The sequence below is a fragment of the Drosophila miranda genome (genome assembly GCF_003369915.1).
Source record: "Drosophila miranda strain MSH22 chromosome Y unlocalized genomic scaffold, D.miranda_PacBio2.1 Contig_Y1_pilon, whole genome shotgun sequence".
Taxonomy (NCBI): Eukaryota; Metazoa; Arthropoda; class Insecta; order Diptera; family Drosophilidae; genus Drosophila; species Drosophila miranda.
The window spans coordinates 34,851,912-34,860,678 of NW_022881603.1; the positions used below are offsets into that span (position 1 = coordinate 34,851,912).

At 41.8% G+C, this 8,767-nt stretch overlaps 3 protein-coding genes and 1 long non-coding RNA gene across 5 annotated transcripts; 3 read left to right on the top strand and 1 right to left on the bottom strand.

Annotated features, from left to right (window-relative positions):
• Window positions 1–2,305: 2,305 nt before the first annotated feature.
• LOC117189602 lies at window positions 2,306–2,887 on the top strand. The gene is made up of 2 exons (XR_004473476.1): window positions 2,306–2,410; window positions 2,470–2,887. It is a non-coding gene; the product is annotated as an uncharacterized LOC117189602 (long non-coding RNA).
• Window positions 2,888–3,370: 483 nt separating this feature from the next.
• On the top strand, window positions 3,371–4,515 carry LOC117189553. The gene is made up of 4 exons (XM_033394699.1): window positions 3,371–3,454; window positions 3,517–3,778; window positions 3,851–3,944; window positions 4,026–4,515. The coding sequence occupies exons 2-4, from the start codon at window positions 3,688–3,690 to the stop codon at window positions 4,144–4,146; spliced, it is 306 nt and encodes a 101-aa protein (XP_033250590.1). The 5' UTR covers window positions 3,371–3,454; window positions 3,517–3,687; the 3' UTR covers window positions 4,147–4,515.
• A 1,421-nt stretch (window positions 4,516–5,936) lies between these two features.
• On the top strand, window positions 5,937–7,105 carry LOC117189556. Its single transcript, XM_033394703.1, has 3 exons — window positions 5,937–6,069; window positions 6,135–6,758; window positions 6,817–7,105. Exons 2-3 carry the CDS (start codon window positions 6,731–6,733, stop codon window positions 7,089–7,091), a joined length of 303 nt encoding a protein of 100 aa, XP_033250594.1. The 5' UTR covers window positions 5,937–6,069; window positions 6,135–6,730; the 3' UTR covers window positions 7,092–7,105.
• On the bottom strand, window positions 6,863–8,767 carry LOC117189542 (protein ALP1-like). Of its 2 annotated transcripts, none has more exons than XM_033394684.1 (4): window positions 8,356–8,767; window positions 7,894–8,293; window positions 7,719–7,821; window positions 6,863–7,639 (listed from the first exon to the last, which is right to left on the bottom strand). In XM_033394684.1, exons 2-4 carry the CDS (start codon window positions 8,219–8,221, stop codon window positions 7,096–7,098), a joined length of 975 nt encoding a protein of 324 aa, XP_033250575.1. In that variant the 5' UTR covers window positions 8,222–8,293; window positions 8,356–8,767; the 3' UTR covers window positions 6,863–7,095. The 2 variants fall into 2 exon arrangements, with proteins under 2 accessions (XP_033250575.1, XP_033250574.1); XM_033394683.1 differs by having other exon boundaries at window positions 6,863–7,645; window positions 8,356–8,764.

Consider the following 8,767-nt stretch of genomic DNA (forward strand, 5'->3'; position numbering starts at 1 on the left):
ACTGAATATCCAATCATGCGATATTCTTTGCCTTTTGGTTGAAGTTTACTCTTCCTTGGACCCTTGTCCAAAGCTACTGCAACGGAGCCAAAAACCTTTAGATGACCAACAAAAGGTTTCTTACCAGTCCACGCTTCCATAGGCGTCATACTGGTCAGCGCCTTGGTCGGTGATCGATTCCGTACATACACAGCTGCGTTGACTGCCTCAGCCCACAAGGATTCGCCTAATCCTGACTGGACCAGCATACATCTTGACATTTCCACCAGAGTGCGGTTTGCCCTCTCAGCAACGCCGTTTTGCTGTGGAGTGTACGCCACTGTCAGCTGCCTCTCAATCCCATTAGTTTTCAGAAATTCATCAAACGATTTGTTGACAAATTCACCGCCATTGTCGCTCCGGATACATTTGAGACTTTTTCCCGTTTGCCGTACAACCAGGGTTTTGAACTCGACGAACTTCTGGAATACTTCATCCTTTGTCCGCAGGAAATACACAAATATACGCCTTGATTTGTCATCGATGAAGGTTAGAAAATACTTTGATCCAGCAAGTGCCAAAGGGCCCGCACACATCTGCATGAACTAGTTCCAATATATCTTGAGCTCTACTGGTGGTTGCAACAGGAAATGGTTGCGCATGAATCTTGCTGACCATACATGTTTTGCAATTCATATTCGCCGGGAAAACCATATTTTCAATGCCGCGCACCATTCCTTTGCTGATCAAATCTTTCATACTACTGATGTTCAAGTGGCCGTACCGTTTATGCCACAGGGCACCATCAGCCTTAACCGCCGCAAAACAGTTGTTTTGTTTTCCTCGAAACATATACAAGTTTCCAACTCTGTTCGCCTTTACAATGCATTCGCCATTTTGGATAACTCGTGCATATTCTTGTCCAAAAGTGACGAAACATTTATTCTGTACAGCGCTGCTCACCGAGAAATAGTTTCCATTCATTTCGGGCACATAGAGAACATTCTTTAACAGCAGCGTGCATATCTCTGGCTTCAGCTCTACTTCCCCTTTTCCTTTAGCTTTTAGGAAACCGGAGTCAGCCAGACCAATCATTTCTGTGTGTTTCTCGAACTTTGTGAATAACTGTTTCTCACAACACATGTGGCTTGTGGCACCACTATCCAAACACCACATACTCTTTTTCAAATTATCTGCGTCCAACGCATTTAATAGACTGCACTGCTTGTTCTCCACTCTTGCTGCCCTTTCCACATTTGCGCTCTCCTTCTTACACTGAGTCTTCATATGCCCGCGCTCACCACACTTGAAACATATCATTGTATTGTTTCTCTTCTTTAGCGCTCTGTGCGCGGCCGGCTTATGTACTGCGGTATATGCCTTTGCGTATTCCTTTTGATCTTCTGTGTTTCCCTTTCGTTCGCCTTCTTCCTTCAGTTTTACGCATAGAACATCGAAAGTCGGCAGACTGTCGCGCGTCTCTATGGCGACAACGAAATTTTCGAATTGTTCTGGAAGGCTTGACAACAAAACAATTGAGCGCAGTTCATCATTTAGCTCGATTCCTACTGACCCAAGGCCATCAAGAATATCCACGAACTCATTAATGTAGCTTGAAACGCTTTGCCTTTGGTCCATGCGCTTGCTTAGCAATTTCTTGTACAGTTGAACCTTTCGTACAGGTCCACTTGGTTGATGAACACTCTTTAATTTGTTCCATGCTTCGGACGACTTACTGCAATTTTTAATGTATCCCAACTGTGAAGTTTTCACACTCAATGTGATCATGGCCAGCGCCTTTTCATCCTTGGCCTGCCAATTCACACCTTCGGGAACATTCGTTGGTAGCAGGTCACCAGATGCCACACTCCACAATTCAGCGTGCACCAACACAGACCGCATTTGAATACACCAGGAGTCATAATTTCCCTCCTCTAATTTGTCTATTTGATACATCACGCTCATTGCTGATTATCGTTTAGTCTCTGAGTCACACCGATGTTAATAGTTCGTAACTAAAACAATCACTTTACTTTTAATTTACAAAATCCGAACCTGGGCCCATAACCTGTTGGACAGAATTTCGCTGCCGTTGCAAGGGAAGTTCTTGTACCGAAAAGTAAAAACGCAACCATTCATATGTAAGGTTTATTTGTGACTAATAAATGCTCTGCTCGCAGGCAGATAGAGACCGAAACGAAAGGGAGAACAAAGAGGGAGATAAGAGAACGTCGCTTCGTTACGTCTCTCACTCATACATACGTCTACATACTCATATGTCTGTCAATACATGCGTGCATTGCTAGAGATGGTCATTCTTCAACAAGACGGTATGTTTCGGTATATTTCTGAGGGTCACACTGGTCCCACTTGACGCGTACAAAATTTGACATCTACGGAAAGCGGCGGCAGATTGTGTGAAAAAGTTGCGGTTTGTAAATTCGTTTGATCGAAATGAACGAAATTATTAAAGATAAGTTTATTCCGCAGCAACTGCTGTACTTCATGGCTGGCCGGCGATGCTGCCAACAATTCCCATGCACATTTCGGTCGTCAGAGCACGACATTTTCATGCGATACGCCAGCTCTTTGGGCTTGCGGGCGCAATGCGTGTTTAATAATGGCGAAATTATCAAAGTATTCAAGCAAGCTTGCCGCCATTACTTGGAGGAGCCGAAAATAATGACATTCTCGCCTTCGACGGCAATAAACATTCTAACCATGTTGGGACGATCAGGCAACTTGGGAAAAGATGAACTGAAATTGAGCTCAGATTACATTCCACAGCGTGGGTGTGTTGCTGAAATTGTTGGGCCTCATCTACCATTTCCGACGATCATGGCGCCTACGCCGCGTGTCAAGGACGATACCCAGCGCAATTTACTGAACAAATTTCCCGGCTATCCGTTCATCGACAACGTCATACGATGCAAATTATCTTCGCATTTGCGATACTGACTTAGTATCGGGTATAACTGTAGAGTTGCGGTGTCCACAGCAACTCACAACGTTCCCCCTCGTTATTTTTTTTTGTTGAACTATTTTGTTTAAACCTTGCTTTAGTCAAAATACAATAAAAGCAAGAACTAAAAACTAAAATTATGTGGGCAGAACTAATGGTCTTATAGGCTCTGCACACTGAGCCCATCCCGGGGGAATGGTGGGATTTTTTGACAGATGTGAAACTCCGATTCACACTGCCACCATCCACCATCCGTCAAAAACAGCTGATGCCAATAACAAGTTCATTAAATTTGCGCGGAAGATTTATTAATTCTTGGTTCTTATAATGGATGATGAAGATATAGCAATTATATCGGCTGTGGTTCAACAGCAAAATATTTTCTTGCACCAACTAATAATGTTGCTGTCAATTAATAATGATGATGACGATGATGACTTTAACATTGACGAAGATGAGATGACCCAGATGACTGCCATAAAAACACAAAAGCCAGGAAGATTATGGTCGTTTGTGAGTACTTCTACTAACTTCAACCATAGTTTAAAGTACAAGGACATATTTTATGGTTTTAGGAAAATTCCTAAATTCCTTTGGAAAAGCGCATCGCCATTGCGCTATACACTTTGGGCTCGTCCTCTGAGTACCGAACAGTTGGCAGGCTTTTCAGTGTAGCTCCAAACAGTGTGTGTAATATCCTGCACGAGTTTTGCAGAGCACTTATCGACGAGTTTTCGAAGGAGTACATGTCGCCCAATTACCTAACTTCCGACAAAATTGATGAGTGCGTAAAGGGATTCGAGGCAATTGGGTTTCCTCAGTGCCTAGGTGCAATTGGTAGGAAATCAATAAGAACTTCAGCAATATGTTTACATATAAATTGGTTTTTAAACTTCCTTTTTATTCTAGATGGATGCCACATCGAAATAAAACCACCAGCACCTGAGGCAGTAGACCACCATAACTATAAGGGCTGGTATTCCACAGTCCTAGTGGATTATAGGTATGCAAATATCTTGCACAAAAATATGTATTTAGCAAGTTGGTTTAATGTCCTAAATTATTTAAATCCGATTCTTTTTAGATACAGATTTACATATGTAAATATCGGCTCTGCAGGAAGGTGCAATGACTCGATGATATACCAGAAGTCAAGCCTTATATCGAAGCATCGGCATTACTCCAAGAGAAAGCCAAGGAAATAAGCGGAGTAAACGTCCCTGTAATGCTTATCGGGGACTCGGCATTTAGGTTTTCTAAAGAGCTGATGAAACCTTACCCGTTTTCCACTGTCGCCTCTTTGGAACAGCGCACGTTTAACTACAACCTTTCCAAAGCTAGGCGAGTGGTGGAAAATGCATTTGGGCATTTAAAAGCCAGATTTCGAATAATCGGAAAAGGTCTTGATAGCCACCACAAAAATAATAGCGCCATAATAATGAGCTGTTGTATTTTACACAATATATTAAATATGCACAACAGCGCGATTAATGAAAATTGGGAGCTTGCAAAAAATGAGCAGCGCGAACAGCCCGATACCAGCAACAGTTCTGCTGACTTTAATCAGTCAGCAGGTGGATTGTACTAATGAGCAGTGTCAAAAGGTTGATCCTGTCATGTATCAATCCATGATTGGTGAGCTGATGTGGCTGGCACTCACAACCAGACCGGACATTTTGCATTCAGTTGCAAAGTTGGCCCAGAGGAACAAAGATCCGCACGCAGAGCATCTGGCTGGTGTGAAGCACGTTCTGAGGTACTTGGCAGCGACGATGAACTTCAAACTATACTACAAAGGGTGTCACCAGCCACTTACTGGATATGTGGATGCGGATTGGGGCGGCGATCGAACTAACCGGAAGTCGTATACGGGCTATGTTTATTTTTTGGCAGGTAGCCCAATTTCTTGGCGATCTGAGAAACAACGCAGCGTGGCACTTAGCAGCACGGAGGCAGAATACATGGCACTGTCGGCTGCGTGTAAGGAGTCCATATTCTTACGTCGCTTAATCATTGAAATTGGCTGTGGAGATGAAGCTACCTCAACTACCTTATATGGCGATAATCTGAGCGCACAAGAGCTGGCTAGGAACCCAGTGCATCACTCAAGGACCAAGCATATTGATATTAGCTATCACTTTGTACGACAGATTGTAGAAGAAGGTCAAGTTAAGTTAAAGTATGCTAGTACAACAGATATGATTGCAGATATCTTGACCATCTCTAGCAATGCACGCATGTATTGACAGACATATGAGTATGTAGACGTATGTATGAGTGAGAGACGTAACGAAGCAACGTTCTCTTATCTCCCTTTTTGTTCTCCCTTTCGTTTCGGTCTCTATCTGCCTGCGAGCAGAGCATTTATTAGTCACAAATAAACCTTACATATGAATGGTTGCGTTTTTACTTTTCGGTACAAGAACTTCCCTTGCAACGGCAGCGAAATTCTGTCCAACACGTCTTACTTTAAAAATATACCGTAAATATACTGACGAGCTCAAGTTGTATAAATGTTCCTCAATTTTGATATTCTGTCGAATATTCTCAGCTATACAGAATATTTAGCCATGCCCACAAATTTTCAACTGATTAATGATTCAATTTTCTACTTAACTGGCTTATTCTAAATAATTGCTTTTATTGGATTTTTCGTAAAAAAAAAGGTTTTAGCGAAATAGGTCAAGACAAAAAAACGAAAGAGGATAGTCGTTCATATTGCTCAATTTAGAGATTCCGTTGAATAATTCTGGCTTACTAATAGGCTATTCACACTGACGACCATCCACCATCCATTTCGGGGATGGTCCGTAATCGGCTGTTCACACTGACGACCATCCACCATCCATTTCTGGGATGGTCCGTAAGGTTAGTCCAGTTAGTCCACCATCCATTTTGTATGTTCCTAAACCGCACGTTTCTATGCGATAGTTAGCCGATGGTTTTCAAATGCAACTCTGAATAATTAGCATTCACAATGGAAAAATGGTATTCACTGCGAAAACGTAAACAATGATTGTGACAAAATTAACAAAAAACAACAACAGAACAGCTCGGAAGGACAGCAGACCAAATTTTCGAAAAACTTATTAATAAAATGGATTTAGTGCCAGAAAACTCCTCCAGTGGTACGTTGAATAGATATATTTGTTTTTTTATTGTTTATAATATATAATATTATTACACAATGCAGCAAACAAGAGAACAACAGCAGGCGGCAGGGTGAAATGGAGTGCCGCGCTTGAGAGCCTGCTGATTGACATATGGAAGGAGAAAATTGAAGATTTGCGCGGACCACGCAAAAATTCACATGTGTAAATTAAGTTGTCCGTATGTCCAAGTAGCCTTAGCTGCTTGATGCGGTGGTCCTCGTGCGGGTTCCGTGGTATAGAATCCTTTATGAAGATTATGTTGGAGAGATAACTGTCTCTCTTATCACTGGCCTTGTGGTACAGTGGTATAGAATTAATAATTCAAAGTGTTTACGGCTGGTTGCCGGAGCAAGGTTTATTAACAAGCGTTAGCTTTCGTTATAAGAACAGAACTAAAACTCTGAGCCACCAGCAAGCTGGGACATAAGCTGAATCAAAATTATTTAATTGCCAAAGAATGCAAAGCTACAAAATATATGTACTTAGAGCTACAAAGCTACAGTCGGTAAGCCGACTTGGCATAAGCGATAATGCTGATCTTGCGGCATGTGCAAGATATCAGATTACCGCCGGTTGACCGTCACATTCAGGGCGCTGAACTGAAGTTCGCTGATTTGGCATCTTGAGTGCAAACAACATGGAGCAGAGCACATTGGACAACGACAGTAAGTTTTATTAATTTATTGCTAAAAAAATATATTTCATTTAAGGTGTTCATTGCAGATCCTGATGAGTACTTTTCGGATATTATTGAGATGGACCTGGACGGATCTTGTAGCTCCAGCACCTTGTCTGGGCGTCCGCCAAAGAAAAAGAAAAATACCGACATTTCGTGGCTGGCAGAGATCGCCCAGGAGCGTCTCGAACAACAAAAGGACCACCACAGAAAGAAGGAGGAGCACGACGTTAGGCAGGAGAAGATGGTGCAGGACTTGATCAGCACCCAAACAAAATTCCAGAACGACTTATTAGAAGTTTTAAAAAATAAAAATAAATAAGTTTTTAATTTTCATTACGGTCTACACAATATTTTGCGATTGCAGATCGTATCTGTTCTGCTGACTGATTAAAGTCAGCAGAACTGTTGCTGGTATCGGGCTGTTCGCGCTGCTCATTTGTTGCAAGCTCCCAATTTTCATTAATCGCGCTGTTGTGCATATTTAATATATTGTGTAAAATACAACAGCTCATTATTATGGCGCTATTATTTTTGTGGTGGCTATCAAGACCTTTTCCGATTATTTGAAATCTGGCTTTTAAATGCCCAAATGCATTTTCCACCACTCGCCTAGCTTTGGAAAGGTTGTAGTTAAACGTGCGCTGTTCCAAAGAGGCGACTGTGGAAAACGGGTAAGGTTTCATCAGCTTTTTAGAAAACCTAAATGCCCAGTCCCCGATAAGCATTACAGGGACGTTTACTCCGCTTATTTCCTTGGCTTTCTCTTGGAGTAATGCCGATGCTTCGATATGTTTTGCAAGGCTTGACTTCTGGTATATCATCGAGTCATTGCACCTTCCTGCAGAGCCGATATTTACATATGTAAATCTGTATCTAAAAAGAATCGGATTTAAATAATTTAGGACATAATGCTAAATACATATTTTTGTGCAAGATATTTGCATACCTATAATCCACTAGGGCAAACAAGACTGTGGAATACCAGCCCTTATAGTTATGGTGGTCTACTGCCTCAGGTGCTGGTGGTTTTATTTCGATGTGGCATCCATCTAGAATAAAAAGGAAGTTTAAAAACCAATTTATATGTAAACATATTGCTGAAGCTCTTATTGATTTCTTACCAATTGCACCTAGGCACTGAGGAAACCCAATTGCCTCGAATCCCTTTACGCACTCATCAATTTTGTCGGAAGTTAGGTAATTGGGCGACATGTACTCCTTCGAAAACTCGTCGATAAGTGCTCTGCAAAACTCGTGCAGGATATTACACACACTGTTTGGAGCTACACCGAAAAGCCTGCCAACTGTTCGGTACTCAGAGGACGAGTCCAAAGTGTATAGCGCAATGGCGATGCGCTTTTCCAAAGGAATTGCAGCTCGGCAGTTGGTGTCCTTCTTTCGCAGCACTTCAAGCCGATTCACTAAAATATCAAAGCAGGGCCTCTCCATTCGGAAACTCTCTTTGAAAAACGCCTCGTTGTTTTCTGGTACATCTTTCTATCAAAATGTCCCGAACCGCTTCTAAAACCATAAAATATGTCCTTGTACTTTAAACTATGGTTGAAGTTAGTAGAAGTACTCACAAACGACCATAATCTTCCTGGCTTTTGTGTTTTTATGGCAGTCATCTGGGTCATCTCATCCTCGTCAATGTTAAAGTCATCATCGTCATCATCATTATTCATTGACAGCAACATTATTAGTTGGTGCAAGAAAATATTTTGCTGTTGAACCACAGCCGAAATAATTGCTATATCTTCATCATCCATTATAAGAACCAAGAATTAATAAATCTTCCGCGCAAATTTAATGAACTTGTTATTGGCATCAGCTGTTTTTGACGGATGGTGGATGGTGGATGGTGGCAGTGTGAATCGGAGTTTCACATCTGTCAAAAAATCCCACCATTCCCCCGGGATGGGCTCAGTGTGCAGAGCCTATAAGACCATTAGTTCTGCCCACATAATTTTAGTTTTTAGTTCTTGCTTTTATTGT

Excerpts from the sequence above, each read along its gene's own strand:
- LOC117189553 (XM_033394699.1), top strand. The coding sequence starts at position 3,688 with ATGTCGCCCAATTACCTAACTTCCGACAAAATTGATGAGTGCGTAAAG. Across the intron at positions 3,779-3,850 it reads TCAGTGCCTAGGTGCAATTG|ATGGATGCCACATCGAAATA; the intron begins GTAGGAAATCAA and ends TTTTTATTCTAG. Across the intron at positions 3,945-4,025 it reads ACAGTCCTAGTGGATTATAG|ATACAGATTTACATATGTAA; the intron begins GTATGCAAATAT and ends GATTCTTTTTAG.
- LOC117189542 (XM_033394683.1), bottom strand. The coding sequence starts at position 8,221 with ATGGAGAGGCCCTGCTTTGATATTTTAGTGAATCGGCTTGAAGTGCTG. Across the intron at positions 7,822-7,893 it reads TCAGTGCCTAGGTGCAATTG|ATGGATGCCACATCGAAATA; the intron begins GTAAGAAATCAA and ends TTTTTATTCTAG. Across the intron at positions 7,646-7,718 it reads TTTGCCCTAGTGGATTATAG|ATACAGATTTACATATGTAA; the intron begins GTATGCAAATAT and ends GATTCTTTTTAG.
- LOC117189556 (XM_033394703.1), top strand. The coding sequence starts at position 6,731 with ATGGAGCAGAGCACATTGGACAACGACA. Across the intron at positions 6,759-6,816 it reads GAGCACATTGGACAACGACA|ATCCTGATGAGTACTTTTCG; the intron begins GTAAGTTTTATT and ends TGTTCATTGCAG.